Genomic DNA, 19,172 nt, shown 5'->3' with positions numbered 1-19,172 from the left:
TTGCATATAATGCTGATGTTTTGCTACAGACTGTGACCTGTTAATTCGTTATTTGTCCTGCAGTCTGAGGCTACCTCACCAGCCGATAGTGAGGACCGCACACCGGGGAGGCTACAGGCTATCTGGCCCCCCCCCAAGCCCAAGGATGAGCTGGAGAAAGTGGGCCTCAGGTATACAGAAGCAGGTGAGGCCCAGCTCTAGACCACATCTTACCCTGGAATTCTTGCTGCACTCTCTGATCTGTCTGAACTTCTCATTTAAAACAAGGATAAATGCGTCCTTATCCAAAATATTTAACATCAGCAGTTTAATCTAATTTTCAAGTGACTGTCGGTATTGGGGCATCCAGAGCATGAGGCCTTGTCTAGATTCATTTAAAGGAAGGAACATGCAGGGCATTGATGGGCATTGAAGCTGTTCTTCCAGGGATTGCCCTGTAGCCTTTGGGAAGATTGACCACTCCAGGTCCAGCTCCAGGCACAAGCACACCAGCAGCAACAATCCTGAAAAAGGACGCATTTGATTATACCTCTTTGGCTTTTACCTTTTAGCTCATAGACATTGTTAGATCTGAAACACGTCTCTCTGGTTTGACTGGTTTTAGTTTGCCATTCTGAGCTGTACAGTGTCATTACGGTGAATGGTGGCTAAAAGGCTCAGATATGAGGATGTGGAAGCTTTGCACAGTGACCCATCAACCTGCAGACAGGTGAATGCGGGTGTGGGTTTGCATGTAGGCACATATAGATGTGTCAGCACTGTGCTCATCAGAATCTTTTACTTTTCCCCCTTTCAATTTTTTGAAAACACAGCAGGTGCTTGATGTTACCAGGAACTAACCTGGGCCAGCAGATAACCAGCTGCTGACATTCTTATTGTGGGTGTGGTTACACGCCTTAGTCACTGACTCAAGTACAAGCTGTTTACCAGGAAACACTAATGGTTTTGTTCAGAGATACTAAATTATTTAGGTATGTCACTGTTTAACTATGACACAGTGCAAGTGTTGCCAGATGCCTGTCGCTTAACACTTAAATATGAATGTATTCATGTAATGTAGTTTGTAATGCAACTCAGAATCTAATTAGACTTTGTAGAAATCTGGCTCCTCTGCTGAACTGTTGCTACATTAAATCACATCACATTAATTTACATTAATACACCATCAGTGCCCTACCTACCTAAACTGGCTAACCTCTTAAACTTGTTTGTGAATCATGGGAAGCTGTCTTATCAAAGTCATCTTTATTGTCATTGTGTGCATGCACAACAAAATGAAACTGTGTGCTGCAGAGCTGATTGTGTCCCACAGTGTACGCAGAAAGGGGAAATCTAACTGAAATTTGTACATAGTAATAAATATAGGCGGTAAAGGCGGGTGCGTGAGAGAGGGTTATCTGTTGCATCCACAGAGCACATCAGGCATACAGTGGACTCTCTTAGCTGCAAGCGCTAGGTCTGCAGAAAGTTGCTTACTGAGGCAGGTTATTGAGCTTCAGCCATGCTGTCGTACTTCCCCATTAAATATGCTGCCAGAGACAAGCATTGCTGCAGTGTGTGGCGTGATTAATTTCTAATCTTAATTACAGAGAGATGATCAGTTTTTTGCCATAGAATCGATACACCACTCTCCGTAATGGCATCTAACCATAATTCCCTGTAATGATGTGCCCCATCCTTAGCTGACCCTGCACTTAAATCATCTGGATAATGTAAGTAATCAGCCCAGTAGTGTTAAAGGAATGTTAATCAGGGTAAACTGGCTGCCAGGAAACCAGGTAGCAGGTCACAGTTTTTAGGGTGTTTTTGTTGGGGAATTAGTGTGGGGTTCCATGGCACTGAACATTATTTATTTATACTGCTCTGGTGCTAAATACAAGGACACTAATGTAGTTGCAATTAAGAACCATTTTGTCATGTGATCACTGGACACAAGAGGAGCAACATTGTTGTACCTTTGGACGGGATGTTTAGAAAAAGACTTATGTGAATTATGTTCGTAAACATATGGACAAATGGTTTGAATAACAAGTCTGGTGCAGGTGTTAGAAATTACTGTGCAGCAGCAGTTAAATCCAGCCATAAAAATGATCTGTGATTGGTAAAGGATATGTGTTTCTCCTGATTAGGGCGTCTTAAATTGTTGCAAAAAAGGACCCCTTCAAAGGTTGCAGTCACATGTACACTTTTTCATTATCTAGTAGTATCTAAAGAAGCAATATCCAGACTCTTATTCAGTCAGATGCATAAAGAGTTTTGCAACAATACTGCCACCCAGTGGATTTTTTCATTGCTTTACAGTTGTCACAAAATCTGTGAATATTGTTCTAACATTTTGTGTGTTATAATATACATTTGGATATGGTAGGGTGATTATTATATAAATACCTGTTGACTCAATATAAAGTTGTCTTCAGGTGTGTTTTTCTGTCCATAGAGCACCAGGCTGCCCTTCTTCAGCTGAAGAGAGAATGCAAAGAGGAGATGGAGAAACTGCACGTAAGTTCAATATTGAATTTAATAATGCTCAAGGAAGGTTTGCTGTGGTCATTTTGATGGGGAGATTCAGGATGTGTGAGACAGTGGACAGTGTGCTTATAATCCCTCCTGCAGTAATTTTCATATCCTCATTTCTTGCCTGATACGTCACTGGTTCTCCCATTACTACCGAATTGCACTTGGCAAAGAAGCTGTCAAAATGACAAGATGGCTGGCTGCCTGAGACAAACATGAAAAATCTCAAGAAGGAAGGAAAAAATCAGTCTCTGTTTTCCAACAGGACCTGAAACAAGCACATGTCATAGATAATTGTGAGGCAGATCCTTTTGCATTGTGATACAAACAAGAAAATGACCTTGTCTTCTGAAAAAGTGGGCAGCACAAGACAGATGTAGCAACACAATGCCAAAAGCAAATTGTATTCTTTGAACTGAGTTGTACTGCAATCATTTTAATGGGATAGTTGAACTTCCCTCATTGCCTTTGATGTAACAGAGAGAGCATGAATTAGCCTTGCAGTTATTTTCAACCACACTAGATGTCACTAATGATGAGGTGAAAAATTCCCTTCAAGTTCCCATCTGCTGAGCCAGTTGCTGATGGGAGATACTTACGTCAGTGCTCTATTTTAAGCAGAATGTAGAAGCTTTGGTTTAATAGTGCAGAAAATGGCTAGCTAGTAGCATAGACAAATGCAGGCAGGATGTGCACATACAGATATATACACATATTGATATTATACACAGGTGGCATGGTTCTTGATTGTGTATTTGTTTAGATAAATATTATTTTAACATGTAGTCAGAGGATAAGGGTAGTATATCTTATGTTATGTCTAGATTTTTAGCTTTTCTCTCTATGCATTGCCTGGTGCACAATCCATGTTATTTGACTTTACATTAGACAGTGCTCATCCAGACACCTGAGCACCCCTTTCCCTTATTGTAATCATGTTGATTGTGAAAGAAGGAGGTCGTAGTGATGTCGTAACAGCTTCCAGATGGAAATTCTTAACTTCCTCAAAGTTGCTTGAGTGAAATGAGATCGCTCCTTAGTATGTGGGATTTCGTAGCCATTACCAAGCTGAATGTATCCAAAAATTTTATTCTTATATTGTTATGGCTAGATCTGTCTCTTGCATGGTTTAAATGCTTACATTATTGTTGTAATATATTGCTTGGAATATCCCTGTTACTTATTGAGACGCTGTAAGTAATATAAGCTTGTATTCATGCATTTGTGGATAGCTGTAATGCACCGTTTGTCCAATAGAACCATTGCTTCCAAGAATAAGAGGTAAAGTTTCCCGGGAGAAGTGTAAAATATATTTGATTTGAGTCCTGCCTCTGAGATTAGCACTGAGTTTATCATCCTATAAATGGTACAGGAAAACATTGTCTCCAGATTATTTATGGGAAAACCCAGGTTACAGTGTAAGCAGTAAAATATTGTTATTTTATTTTTAACGTTGCTTTCATGTTTTGCGTAACTGTAAAGTTCTACAGTGTGAATGTAGTAAATAACAGTATTCAAAACATGTTGGGCATTCCCAGTTTCAGTTTTAATAACTAGCTTTTCAGAATCATAAAAGAATCTACATTTGGGATTTTCCCTGTGTTGACCTTAGGGGTTTTATAAAGGGCATTCATTTTCAGATGAACTTCAGACATTGCCGACAGACAATTTGTTGGCCCCCAGGGACATCAAGATTGCGTTACTTCAGTGCTGGTGTTTTCTGGCTTATTTTGCTTGCGTGCTTCATTGAGTCACTTTCAGAAATCAAACATGATATTGACATTCATAAACATAAACCGAAACACTGGGAAAGGACTGGAACGTGCCAAACACAGCTTTGTGCTGACCGCACTCTAACGAGGAACATGTGTCATTTCTATTGCTAAATTGTTTCCTTCCAGCCCAGTCTGCTGTTCAGTCTGACTGCAAGCACATTTTGCACGCATACTCAAAAAACCTCATCATTTCAAATATGACTGCGTTATTTTCATGTTCCAAACATTCAATAAACATTTGGCTTATAAGTCTTTGTTTGTGTTGTTTGGTTTGCCTTACTTTTCTTTCATAAAAAGGTTGTGCCATTGAAAGGAATGTACCACAGTGCTTAAATGGTGAAATCATTTTGGTCAGTTTTATGCTAGAGGAAAAGTGCTTGTCTCATTCTAGCTGTGTTGACAGTATAGAATTCTGCATGAACTTCTACTGATTCTGTGAATTTCACTTGGTGTTTGTCAATAAGCATACTTGACTGTACTTGTTTACCCATTTTTTGTCATCTTCCATTGCTGAAGACCAGTTCCAATACTAAAAACTGAAGTTCAGAGGACAGTAAAAATCCCCGCCCCAGTAATTTTTCCCCGCCTTAAATATCAAGGATGCACTGGTTACATCCTTGCTAAATGAGAACAACCCCATGATTCATTGTGTCCCAAGTTAGTTTTTGGGAGGCAAGTTAGCAAGACCGCTTTTGCCAAGACCACAAGTATCTTTGCATTTTTAGTACTGAGATGCACCTACTGTGTAGACCTGCATGCACATCATGATTTATCTTGGCAGCCGCCTTGCCGCAGCGACTAATGCAGATTTCCCTTTCCATCATTCAGGCCGATTTCCAGCTCAAGATCTTCGAGTTGCGAGGGGAGCATGCCGCCTCCTTGTCCAAGCTGGAGGCAGCTATTGCCAAAATGCAGCAAGAAAGGGGCTGTGAGCCAGGCCAGGAGCGCAGTTTGACACGTGAGGCCTGTGTCTCCACAGAGGATGACCTGCCTAAGAATTACCGGAATGTGTGCGTCCAGACAGACCGTGAGACTTTCATCAAAACACCCAAGGGTGACAGTGGCCAGGTCACCCAGGCCACAGGCCAGAACATGCCGAAAAAGCTTAACCTCGAGTCCATCAACCAGAGCCTTGTGGGTAGGGCAGAGTCAGATTCTGGGAATATCCCACCCCCTCCACCTCCACCCCTGCCTGGCCAATCAGGACCACCTCCCCCACCACCCCCCCCACCACCTCCTCCCCCATTACATGGTTCTCTACAGCCACCCCCACCACCAGGGCCAGGGCCCCCACCTCCCCCTCCTCTTCCTGGGGCAGCACCCCCTCCACCACCTCCACTGCCTGGAGCTGGGCCCCCTCCCCCACCTCCTTTGCCTGGAGCTGGGCCCCCTCCCCCACCTCCTTTGCCTGGGGCTGGGCCTCCTCCTCCACCTATGTCTGGAGGAGGTCTCCCACCACCGCCCCCTGGTGGACTGTTTGCCTTCAACCATGCAGCGGAGAAAGCCCCGCGTAAGCCAGCTGTGGAGCCCACCTGTCCCATGAAGCCCTTGTACTGGACCCGGATCCGGATCCAAGACAACAAGTATGTACCCACCTTCCAAGAATGGCACTACAAATTTGTCTAAGATGTCGACCCGGCTATGATGGGCCAGTGGCCTTGGGGGGCAGGCCTATCATGTGGAATCATTATGGTCCTCTAGGGATTAAGGGAGAAAGCAGAGGACTCCTTGATTAAATGATTTGAGTCCCAGGCTGGCAGCCAACTGCTCATCCAGTGATAGTGGTTTCATGTCTGCCATTAATTTTCCAGATGAAGCACAAGTCAACATGCGAAATTTGGTGTGTAACTCAGACATATTGTGCTGTTAAACTGCTGTGGTCCTCTGACCAAACTTCTATGGGAAACTACAGGAGAGCATTGAACACCTTAAACAGTGCCGGGCATATGTGCTAATCTGCCTTTTATGAGCTGTGTGAAAATATATATACAGTTGACTTTTTGTAAAGGACTTGTACTTTACACTTTACGAGTGAGCTGTACATGGCAAATGTGAATTAAATTAAAACTTGGCTCACACACATACATATACTGAACACTGTAAAAGTTAATTTTTTTGTAAATGTGTATAATGGTATAAAAAGATTTGTCTGCTGCGGTTCCATGGGAGCCAGCCTGAGGTCCACACAATATTGCAAAGTGGTTCCTCTGTCATAGGTTTTTAGATGATATTCATAAGTGTGATGGCATCCTTATTTGCTTAGGTAGAACAATTCTGGTCAGTTTAAGACCATTTCCAGCTGCTAAAATTTGTAGATAGTTGGGTTGAGTGGTATCATAAACCTTTTCAGTGGCATTCGACCTGTGATCCATTATTAAATCGCTTATGGTCTTTGGGTCAAATTGCCTGTCCTACTTTTGTAATACAGGCTGTTTTCTGTGATTAGTGTTTATGATGACTTTCGTGATAATGGTGATTGCGCCTGTGTACTTCAGAAGGAACACCAAGTCACATTACACAGGGCAGGACATGGGAATAGTAAGTAAGTGGTATGGGAAGAAGAGCTGAGTGAAAAAAATGTAGCCACCAAATCAGAAGCACATTTGAACAGCTGTGCCTTGTTTTATTGGGTGTGATGAGAGTTGGTGTACAAGCAGGGAATATGGCTTTGGGTGCAATTCTGAGAATCTGAGAACAGCTCACTCTAAGCTGAAAATGGTCAGATGTGAAATATTAAGGAATAATGAGAAATGTCATATCTCAAAGTAAACCATTGGTCTGAAGATTAAAGTGCTTTGCAAAATGCAAAATGGACTATGGACATGTACAGAATCAAAAGTATATCAGTTCCCTTATCTGCCCACTGAGGAGAGAAACATGCCATCTGGGGCTATATTACAAAGTACACAGTCATACTGAGGCAACAGCATGTTGTTGAATATTACAAAAAAGCTTATGGTGCTGTAACATAGTTCTAAATACCATTAAGGGGTGGGCAGAGCAGTCATCTTGAAAAATGACGTTCGTGCAGGAAATTGGGTCACACAAGGATGCGTAAAATAATCCCTCATGGGCCCCTAATGCACCTGATCACAGAGAACTAGCCAAGTTGCACCAGGCCAGCCTTGATTCTGCCTGATCTAGGTCACGTCTAAATGGCACTCTACTTTCATTAGCGAGAGCTGTAGGGGTGTATCACTTATCATTGCTTGGAGTCTCTGCATTCCCTGCACTGTATTTTTTATGTGAAGAGGAATGGAAAACAAAGGTAGGGAGTTGAGACTAACCTCTGTGAGACTTCTGTTCAGACCATCTGACTCCCTGTGTTTGTTTCTGAAGTTACTCGGCAACCAGAGAAACCAAATACTCCACTTCTTCTCAGAAGCTTGTTTTAAATGCTTTTTAAAAAATGAAATAAGTCACCTCTGAAACCTACCAACCCGTGAATTCTCAGATTGAATCTTAAGCAATAAATTGCTCATTTTAAGTGGGTATTTCTGGTCTTCGTTTTCTTAGTGTGAATCTGCACTCAGGAAAATGTCAACTGAGGCTCAAAAATGGAAATAAACAGTGAACAGCTTGAGTAAACATTGCATAAACCGCAACAAGGTTGTTTATCTCTCATGGGGTTTAGCTTGGCCTGAGATCACATTGTTGTTTTCAGTAAGGGCAGTAAGGCACTGTTATCCATATGGATAACTTTTTAAGGAAAGTTATGAGGTGAAGCGTATCACACATTTGTAATGGCTGTCTCCAAGTGCTTAAATCAAGGCCAGGCTGAACCCCAATGTTCCTTTCTCCCTTCAGCAACAATACCCTCTGGGGTTCTCTGCAAGAGCCAGACATCATCAACACAAAGGAGTTTGAGGACTTGTTCTCCAAAGCCACCCTGCAGGCAAAGAGGAAACCCTTATCCGACACTTATGAGGAAAAAACCAAAGCTAAGAAGGTGGGTCTATAAAATCTTGCCAGTAGCCACCTATCTAGTAACTCGGATCTGGTCTGGTTTTTCAGCAGACCTCATTTCAGACCAAGGCAATGAGTTAGAATTATGAGACTCACATGTACAGTATGGAGATTTTAGCATTGAGGCCTGGGGAGGGGTCGTTGTACATGGGCATCTCATTTTCATTAATGGAATGAGTTGGTAGCCACTCGCTATTGAGCTTTGGAGCTAGTTGCTTGACTGTTCCTAGAGCTTTTTGGTGCTACCTGAAATGTACAAAGCAGAACAAAAGAGCACAGGATGGATGTTACAGTGCAGAAACAAACCACCTGGCCTTGGACTTTTGTTAGTCTCACTTATCTTCATAGTCTTCCTTGCTTTGGCAGCAATTTTACAGCTGCCACCAGAGGGCGAATTGGGTCTGTTCTGGTAAGCACTGCAAGAATTGGTGTAGCACAAAAACTCTATAGCATACCTTTAACCTTCAGTGTGAAGGAAAGCATGTTTCCTTACCGTTTCAGTTTTGGCCATCAAGTGGACAGGTATTCCAAGCAGAAAGGCTTCAGGATCCCATAACTAATAAAAGAGATGGAGGATAATGTTGTTGCTTTGTGGTTTTACTCTTCTGCGTTTGCTTTCATTGTGTCATTTTGATGTGGCAGATTTTCTCCTCCATTTTTTCTTCTAAAGCAGCCAACTGTCTTGTCGCCATCTTTATAAGCAGCTGCAGATGTAATGCATCTGATTTATTATTGGTTGGTTCACAGTGTACATAAAATTCTGAGCTGTGAGTTTTATTGTTTGATTTAATCTTTTTTCAGCTAATGGCTGTAGCAATTACGTGTTAGGAGGATCTTGTTTTGGCATCAAGAGTAAATAATGAACTGTATTTGGATAACACTGGGTTCCAGGCAGCTTCTTTTGGACTCAGCTGTGCGAGACAGCCAGTTCATTATGCTCTATTTTTGGGTGTAATGTCAACCTAAACATTGCTCATCTTCTGTTTGGTCAGGATTTAGATTGCCTTCCATCCCCCAGTAGACCCACCTCTAAATTCTGGTCAGGGAATGGCAAAAGGGCAGGTGACGCATTGCCGCCTTCTACCCGGCCTGCCAGCATCTTCGTCCCATGCTTGGCTCCTTACAGTTTAGAGCCTAGTTTACAAGTATTTCAGCCTTAAATGGAATCAGACTCATAGAAGGTACAATGTGCGCCAGCTCCCTGTCTGCATGCGGATCCTTTTACCCTTTCCTGCTTTCCCTAGCAGTCTCATCGCTGGAGTGTGTGGTGCCTTTTTGATAGCCAAGTGAGCTGAGGATCAGAGAGGCATTATATACCACACCTCAGGAGAAGCCCCACAAGACCCAGGTCCACAGTGCGCATACAAGCCAGTGACAGCTTATAAACTAATCCATACAAAGCCTAGGAATAAATTTCTGTTTTATGGTTTCTTGTTAGCTGTCAGTAATAGTGTTGTATCTAGATACTTTCGTGACCTTTACTGAAAAAATGTTTTTAAGAAAGCCTAGATTTCATATACATGTTTTTTTCGAATCTGGCTAAGATCTGTAGTATAACAAGAAATCATTTGGTTCTTTGAATTGGAGCATAGGTCTGAATAACAAAAAAGGTGTTGGAGTGGGAAAGTTAAATCTGTAATTGGACACCTGTAAATGTGATTGAGATGAAGATTTAGAACAATGACAGTGTGAATAGGAAAATACTGTTTGTGAGATTCGATTCTCCTGTTTCCTCTGAGAAGTAAGCTGATTTGCTGTCCGTTATGTCAACATGTATCATTTATTTCAGACATCCAAAGCCACAATACTTCCTTACTGAAGAAGTGCACCGTAGGGCCTGTCTGAGTAACTTCCCACTATCAGAGATCTGGCATTTTGTCTTTGCGACAGAGGTCTTTTGCAGTGACTTGTTACCATGGTGCAATCAGAGTCGTTCATTGGCACATCAGCACATTTTCTGTGGAGATCCATGCAATTCAGGAGTATCCGTTGGCTCGTCTACCCCCTCTCAATCCATCTGCACCCTGGATCAATCTTGCAGGGCTCCAGGTTGGCCCGTGTCTCTGCAACATGTCTGGTCACTCCAGGCAGGTCCATAAAACCCCTCCGGCCTGACACCTGATACAGCCCAGGTAGCCATAGACATCCATACCTTCAGCTTTTTCCACAGCCCTCGGTCTGCATCATTGGCTGGGCCTGGAATCCTCATTTTTCCCACAGCACTGACTTTTAGCCAAGTTCAGTTGTGGATCGTGGGGCTCTCGCATCATGAATGATGCATGCGTGTGAATGTGTGCTTCATCATTGTACCCACAAGAAACTTTGATTTCAGTGAAACAAAAGCAGAAATATGGTGCTTCCCTTGACAGGACTACCAGAATACAATCAGACACTACAAATGTACGTTCTTGTGGTTAACCAGAGAAATGTTGTACTTTAAAATGGAAAGGAATACTTTATGCTGGCTGGGGTATGCTGACGGGCAGTGGGAAGCATGTGTTTTTAGTCAGGAAGGACAAGGTCTTTGCTTCAGGTCTCACGGTAATTCACCAGCAAAAGCCCATGGGAAAGAGGTTTATCAAAGGCTGAGAAACTGTTTCAACTGAGAAACTCAACATGGAGAGCATTGCTTTCCAACAAGCCCCCCACCTTCTGCCCATTCCTCTATTTTCCATAACTGTTTATCTTGCTAAGGTTATGCTCAAATTGAGGTATTGGAGCTTGAGCATGCCTAAGCCCATCTTGAATGAGACTACAGCACACAGACACTCATAAGAGTGCACTCACGTAATCACGTACTCAGTGCAGTTGTCAGTCACTCTTTCACCTAAACACGTCTTTTGGATTGTGGAAGACAGCTAGAGAGCTTGGCGGAAACCCACGCAAATGTGTAGATATGGAAAATAAGCCTACAGTTGCGTTCATCTTACCTTCTTCACATTGATGGATGGGATTTTGTGGCAGCAGAGAGAAGAGGCAAACCAACACCTGGGAGTTGTATAAAATAAAGCACAGCTCTATATCAGCCTTTGGGTGACTTTTATGAATAGGTCCTGGGTCTGCATGGGGTATTGAATGTCATATCGTCCCTGACGTAGTCTGTGCAATCTGAACCCAGATATGGGTTGCGTAGGTGGACCAAAGCTGACAGCCAAGCTACAAGACTGAGCACTCTACTGGTGCTGAGGCCACTGAACGCTGCACTGTTTGGGCCAAGCATAGCTGTGCTGGCCTCACATCGATTGCGGAGGATACATTCCCGTAAATGCAGAATGGGGGGGGTTATTTGGCTCTCCAACTTTTGGCAAACCAGCGCATTTGCGAAAGCCAGCTAAACAAAACTATGTTGTTTACATTATCATCCTTTATCTGTGGAACTTGTCCTCCAAGGTATGAGGTCCTACGTGCGGTTGCTGCTAGTCATGGGGTTGGAAAGCTCAGAACATCTGACTGATGGGGAGCAGGGTGACTGTGGGGGTGGGGGCTAAGGGGTGATATTCCACTAGCCATTTCTCCTCCTCACACCTCTACAGTCCCACAGCTCCAGACTGGGCACAGACACACGGTCAATTGAGGGAGAGACATCTTTCCTTACTTTGCACTGTCTGCCCCCCCCAGGAAGTCTGACAAGCCAATTTTTCTGCCACTGCCATCGATACTGGTCAGGCACTCTCAGCTCACAGATCAATCTCAAGTGAAGTCACCAAGTGAAGAAAAGCATGTTCTCTCAATAGAGATCTTCGCTTGTGTCATTTGGACCCTGCCATTTAGTGCAGGAAGAGAAATAGATGGCAAATGTTTGCACTGTGGAAGTTTGCTACTTTCTTATGTCTCTTCTAGAGGGGCACCAGGGCCATCCCTAGTCCTTCACCTAGGACATGTTATGCAGTCCAAGTAGGGGTGGTACCAAGGCAGGAAGGGGACTAATTTATGTTATGTACAGTACACAAGCTACACTGTGATTTACCCCAAAAGCTGTACATTGAGGTAATGAAGCTTCATAACCCACAATCAGTAACATCACTATATACTTGTGGGGTTTTGGTCTTAATTTATGCTGAATTTTTATATGCGAACTTGGAGCAATGTTGTCTATTAATACCCACGCTGCCCGTTAATGACATATAAATGGCTAGTGTTTACCTAGCTGACAGATTTTTGCACATAGGATTTAGTAAGGTAAGGGAATGCAGACGTAATGGAAAATTGCAGGGAATTTTGTGAAAAGAAGTTAATGAACTAGACTGGTTTTTTATGGTTTGAGTCACAATCAAAGGTCACTTTTTGTTTTTTTTTGAGAATTCCTTATCCTTGTTCTGCAGCACAATTTTACTACAACCATCAGCCTCTGTGTAATTGTTACTTACAGTTTGCAGTGTTTTTGGATGTTTTCATAGCTCATTTTAAAAGAACCACACTCAAGTGGGATGGAGTGATGGCTCTGAGGCTAGGGATCTGTGCCAGTAATTGGAAGGTTGCTGGTTTAAATCCCGTGAATGCCCAGAGTAATTTTACTCTGTTAGGCCCTTGAGCAAGGCCCTTAACCTGCAATTGCTTCATCCTGGGTATGATGTTAATATACATCCAGCTCTATAAGGAGGTCCTCCAGCTTACAGGGAATATCTTGGGGGTTAGTGGCAGGACTGGCACTCCTGCCACCAGAAAAAGACTTGCACTGGTTCATTCAGACTAGTGTGGTGCTGAGGTATCACCTGCCACATGGCTGCACTCAGGTATTCATACCTGAGGTAGTTTGTCATGTGGTGGGTATGGCAACGCACTGTAATCAGTGCATGCTGCTTACCTCCTCTCAGTCTGCTTTAAGTGGACCAGAAAGTCAGCCAAGAGAAAGAGAACTTAGTTGTCATTGAATTCACATTGTCCATCACCTTTCAAAAGCACTTGGTTCACTTTCAGGTGCACTTCAGCTTTTATGTGGTCCATTTCACAATCACACTCAGTTCTTTTGGACACCAAAATGAGCATAGAGTCATTTCTTCCTCAATAAGATGGTTGTGCCTGTGTTGGCAACACACGATTTCTTTTAGTTTTGAAATATTTAAACAGAGACAAAGACCACAACAACAAAAATCAGATGTTATCATGCAACAAAAAACACGTCTGCGTAGACTGGGACGGTTATGGAGGAGAAAACGTACAGTATGCTCCAGCAATATCAAGTAACCTCGGGTTTACTTTTGATGCTACTGACAAGCCTTGTGTCATTCTCACTTGAAACATATAGTAGGTATCAAAGTAAAGGTGGACTGCCATCAGATTTTACAAAATTTATTTCATTTAACTACTAAAGACTACTGTAAATTATTGTAATCTGTTTGAAGAATAATGTGTGTCATAATAACGTGTTGAGAGTTGTGACATCAGCACTGTATGGTATCCCATAGTGGCCAAAAAGTATAGACAAGAGCAAAGCGACCTGGGTGCACTTTCTGTTCAGATATCATCAGCAAATGAACCTGCTAAGTGGACTCAAAACGAACCAAACTCAAACGAACCAGCTCTTGAGGGGGGTCTGAGCTCACTATGAACATTCACACATGGCCCACATGGCAGAGGAAACGCACCAAGTCCACTTAAATTGGCTAAATCGTGCCAAGTCTGAAAATACATTTAAACTCGTTTCTCCCTAGTTTCCTGTGGTTATAAATTTTGGCTTGACCTTCACCTGTGCAGTGATGAGATGGCAATGCAATAAATGTCCACTGGAGGGGGCTGTTAACATTTTTTCCAAAAAAGAATTACAAGCAAAAACGACAGTTAAAAAAAAGAACTGGACAAGTTAGGTAGCCAAAGAAATTGGAAAAAAAAGTCCTCTACTAGATAGCCATTGAAAGGTTTGGTTTGTGCAATTTTCTGTCTGCGAAGGAATGTAGAGAAACACCTCATTGGGGCCCAGAGTGAGAGCTGTTGATTAAAGGTGCTGTGGAATGACTCTTTCGTTCACATTTCTCCTCCTATGTCTGAGGACACCGGGATCACTGATGATGCTGGTAATGGCGGTCGAAGCAGCATGCTTTCTTGCCTCCTGTAATGCAATACTGACTTCTAAGGCTTCCCTCCCACTTTCCCACTGGACGCCTCAGTAGCCGAATCACAGTAATAACGGGGACTGCTACCTAATGAAGAAACTGAAACATTAACTTTTAAAGCAGGGCTTTACCTTGCCAAAAACTGTTTCTAGCTTTATGGGTAATTCAGTCGTTAGTAATTGTGACCATCTGTAGGCACAAGTAAAAATCCCGTGAATTTATAGTTTGTTATAAAACCCTGGCCTGCTCGTCCAGACTGAAAAGATGTCCTTTTATGGTTTGATTTTTTTTTTCTTTAACTTTCCGGCTGCCTAATATTTTTATTATATCAGATTTTGGAGACATGCAAAGTTTTGCGCAGGTATTAAGTTTTGCTTGCCGTTCCCCAGGGACTAGCTCGTAAACCAAAATCATTCAATAAGGCTGACCTCTTGCATGAACATCCCCACTGCTGTCCAGTCTCCGCTCGTCTGGCCATGCAGGAGGGCCGTGGAGAATCCCAGCAGTGCTTGGGTTTGCCTAGGGCTGGGGGTCAATTCATAGGTCACAAGAAGATGTTCAAATTACACTCCACCGGGGGCCCTCAATTACAACGCCCCCCAACACCCACCAGCAGGCACTCCATAGTGGATGCTCTGCCAGGTCTGTCCGGAGATGTGGGGGGGCATAAGAGGCTGTCCTCTTTAACCTCGCTGGAGGCAGGCTGTTCTACCCTTCTGCGGAGGTCCTGTGGGTCAAGGCATGCAAGGGGGTGCATAGTAATGTATCCTAATACAGAACTTCACACATTTATCCGCTTATGATTTCCACTGTTTTGCTCTGTTAGAGTTTTGCCTGAAACACGGCTGCTGTTTATTTTTTCCCTAAAAAAACATGAATCCATGAGTTTTTGTCACTGGGGTTAGTAACCATGTTGAAAGTCTCTGAGAAACCTACACACGGAACGTAATTATTCCTAAAAATAAAAGTTTCTCTATGAGACGTTGCTGCTTGAAATGTAGTACATTTAGCATTCAAATTGGTTCTTACCTACTAAACTTTACTAAAGCAATTCCAACCAAAAAAAAAAAACTTAAAAATGAAGTTTTTTTAATACAAACCTTTTAATCGGTATATTAAAGTTAAGTGGTTTTCTTAAACTTGTTTTTGCACATTTTTAATGGATAAAAGTTTGGCGATTTTGCTCCCAAGTGAAGCTTTTTGAATTTACGGAGATGGGTATGTGCCCAAAGTTCTAAAAATTTCAGCTGTTTCATCCAAGCTTTGATGGTTTTATTTAAGTGCAATCGTCCCAATTATTTATGACAACCAGTGCCCAGTGCCACTCAAACTACAAATGTTCTTGGATTTCATTTACTATAGAGCTTGCTGAGAGTGAAATAAAGTCTTTATCCTTGTTAGATTGTCAAGCTGTTGGATGGAAAGCGCTCCCAGGCTGTGGGAATCCTTATTTCAAGTCTTCACCTGGAAATGAAGGACATACAGCAAGGTAAGGCCTGCCTTGGTGGGTCAGCCTGCCCTCCCCCCCCCCCCCCCCCCCAATCCCCATGTTAGCTACATAGTCGCTGTTGTTTTACTTGTTGACCCTTGACGTTCAATGATGTATATTACTTTACATTGTAAGGGCTCAGGGTTAATTGATATTTGAAGTGATCCACTAGTTACTGTGCAATGAGCATGCCTGTCAGCTCTTCCCCTTCTTTCTGTGAGTGGAACACAGTTCTTTCTGACCTGTAAGTGGAAGACAGTTCTTTCTGAATTGTTCTGGCCTGCTTGAATGAAACTACATCAGCTATTATCCATTTCATTTCATTGGCTTGCGCACTGCAAAGACTGGCCAAGTACAAAGAGGTTTTTCTCAGTCTCTTGAGGCTTTGAACTTCTTTAAACATTACATGCGGAATATTTGTGCAAGAGGAAAGATAGTCTCTGCATAAACCTTTTCAATTAGAAATAGTGCTTTGCTTTTGGGTGTATCTTTCAGTAAAGTGAATTTTTTTTCTTTTTTGTACTTTGTGTGGGTTTAAAGTCCACTAGGGGGCGCATGACACAGCAGGCAATTGACCAGGTGGAGAAATTGGTGGGACGGCACACGGGTGCCTGGCAGTCTGGGAGCCGCCACCACTGCCGCCATGGGCCCCCTTTGCCTAATGGGAGCGACACCCTGCTAATGATCTGACTGCATATAAATCCCCTTTGGCAGCTAGCGGGGACCACGCCGCCACATAAAACACACCCAACACAAGCCCAGCAGCACGTTGGGCCAAGCTGCGGGTGTTGATTTCCCACAACCCCCCCCCCCCCCCACATCTAAACTACAATTGGTGCCGAAAAAAAAATATCCCAAAAAGCGCCAACGCTCACCCTGCATGTGTTAACTTCCTACTGCTATAATGGGAAGGTGTAGGTGAAATGGACATTCTGATTGTGACACTGCAGAAGAAGCCACTAATAATTACTTTAACCCACCTTTTTGATGGGAAATTAAAAGGACATGAGACTTACAATGTAATTACCACCACTCACGAGCTGCGATTTGGGTGGGTGTTGTTGAGGAAAGAAGAGCGCCATTACTGTTCCTCTTCTGGGGGGGTTGGAGGCTATGCATGACTGGCAGGTTAAGAGGCAAGATTGCATTTTCCATTTTATTTCAACATGGCAAACAGCCAGTTTGGACCCAGGTCTGTTCCAGATGCATACCTCTGAGCTTGAATCGTACCATGCTAAGTCTTCATATACAGCTTGTTTGTCCCCGTCTCTAATTTAAAAACAGGGAAACCATGGATTTGGAAATGGATTTAGGATTTAGTGAGTGCATAAAATCTGTATTCTCAGCATGCCCTGTACATACATATATGTCCAATGGCTAATGGAAGCGGAGACTACCTTAGCCTCCCCAGCTTTCTCTAAGCAGTGGCTGTGCCTTAGTTCTGGGATGGGAGTCAGTTGTCGGCCTCCCTCTGACAAACAACACCACACTTTCATTGTTATTGTAACTGGCAGAGCTTAGTTTGCATGAACTGGTGTTGGCGGACGCAGGTTAGAGTGGCCAGGCAAGCCACAAGCAGACCGCAGAGAACCCCACCCCCAGAGATCATTACTGCAAGCTGCGGTGGTTCCTGCTGCAGGTCTAGGGGTTAAGCAGTTACAGGCTCTCTCCTATGACCCGTGGCCAAGAGGCTTAGTGCCCTGCATGTCGATTAGCAGGGAGACACCGTGTGCGGCTCCACTTCTGAACCTTGTGGAGCAGCGGACACGGCATCCACGTTGTATGACAGGATCAGTCACTGAGGTTTTTGTATTATTTACATTTTTTAATTGCTAAGATATGGAAGTCAAGAAAGGCCATGAAATTTCATGCATTTTTATACCATTTTCTTGTGATAATGGAATAAATTTCTTGAGATCTCAAGAAACGAACATTGTTTTCTAACGATAAAGGAAAAATTACAAAGATAAACATATAGTCTAACATTTAGTATATTACTGGCACAGTGTGTTCTTGATGACGTTATCCAGTTTGAAATGGCAATAGAGCTGGAATATAATGATCACCATGTCACATTTTTTGTTTAATCAAGGCTTAACGCAGGCCGAAATAGCCTTGCTTTAGAAAGTTATGAACATTAGTGTTAGTCATCTACGAAGAAGGTTAGCAAGTCTTCAGCTTAATAGGTGTCAGTATAATTCAGCCTGATTAATTGTTCAGTAGTTGATTTGTATCATTTTATTTAGAGTCTCCTCCAGTATTCCTATGTCTTGGAAGGAAGTAATGGTGCAACTTAATGAATAAAGCACATAGCCTTCACTGCCACAGGATTCCATCCAGCCATTTTCTATATCCACTCATCCTCTGCAGGGTCACAGAGGTCCAGAGCCTATCCCAGAAGGTACAGGCACAAGGCAGGGATTACCCGGGATGGGGCACCAACCCATCAGTGCACATACACATTCACACCTTTGGCAATTTAACAACTCAAGGAGAACACACAAACTCCACACACATCCAGCTGGGGCAGAGCCTCGAACCCTGGTCCCAGAGGTGTGATGCAGTAGTGCTAACCTACTAGCATTTATTTGTATTTGCTGTGGCAATTTGAACACTGTGTGTGCCTGGCAAGATATGGAGATATACCTCAAATGCCTTGTTCCTCCACGCTGCAGTGTAGGACAGTGTTTCTCAGAACAGTTCTTAGGGACGCCCAGTCAGGACTGGCTTGAGAAACACTGATGTAGGATATAAAACCTGTTGACTCTTTGGCTGTCACTGGTATGGTACAGGAAATACCATGACTGTATGCATTTATCCTCTTTTACTTTGCAGGGTAAAAAAATCTGCACGGTTTCCAAATGTAGGCAGCAGTTAATTGGGATAGCATGCTTGCCCGAATTCCCCTTTATAAGAGAATGCCTCTAATAAACACATTTACTGTTCCAGCTGTTCTGACTGTGGACCACACTGTGGTGGACTTGGAGACCATTGAGGCCTTGTATGAAAATGTAAGTATAGCAGAGCACTTAATCCATCAGGTCAAGAGACAGAAGAGAGCTTCAGTTTATTGTGTCAAGGTATATTAATATTCGCCTGCTCTATGGCTATGGTTGCTCTAGCATTATGTCACATTTTTGTGTTATTGTCACCTTCGCCTCCTCCTTGACATCCCCTCGTGCTGGTAGCCTGTTTTTCAGGGAAATTGTCCCCCGTTTTTTTCTTACTATGTTTTTTTCCTGATGTCTCCCTCTCACCACACCCTCCCACTGCAGCGAGCACAGAGCGATGAGCTGGAGAAGATCAAGAAGCACCATGAGACCTCTGGTGAGGAGGCAGCCAAGCTACTCGACAAACCTGAACAGTAAGCAGCTTTTG

At 43.1% G+C, this 19,172-nt stretch overlaps 1 protein-coding gene across 7 annotated transcripts in view; it reads left to right on the top strand.

Moving 5' to 3' along the window:
• Positions 1 to 19,172, top strand: part of LOC111838861 (formin) — an 85,182-nt gene that overhangs the window by 23,481 nt on the left and 42,529 nt on the right. For all 7 annotated transcript variants that reach the window (XR_002836977.2, XR_002836975.2, XR_002836976.2 and 4 more), the window contains 7 exons: positions 64 to 184; positions 2,438 to 2,499; positions 5,118 to 5,872; positions 8,097 to 8,238; positions 15,707 to 15,794; positions 18,744 to 18,805; positions 19,070 to 19,158. Coding sequence is in view for 4 of the 7 variants with exons in the window: in XM_023802248.2 (XP_023658016.1) it covers positions 64 to 184; positions 2,438 to 2,499; positions 5,118 to 5,872; positions 8,097 to 8,238; positions 15,707 to 15,794; positions 18,744 to 18,805; positions 19,070 to 19,158 (1,319 nt within the window). In the remaining 3 variants the exon portion in view is untranslated. The remainder of the gene's footprint in view (positions 1 to 63; positions 185 to 2,437; positions 2,500 to 5,117; positions 5,873 to 8,096; positions 8,239 to 15,706; positions 15,795 to 18,743; positions 18,806 to 19,069; positions 19,159 to 19,172) is intronic.

This window comes from Paramormyrops kingsleyae, chromosome 14, assembly GCF_048594095.1.
Source record: "Paramormyrops kingsleyae isolate MSU_618 chromosome 14, PKINGS_0.4, whole genome shotgun sequence".
NCBI lineage: Eukaryota > Metazoa > Chordata > Actinopteri > Osteoglossiformes > Mormyridae > Paramormyrops > Paramormyrops kingsleyae.
Note: the sequence above shows the minus strand (reverse complement) of the source record. Positions and strands in the feature narration are given on the sequence as shown.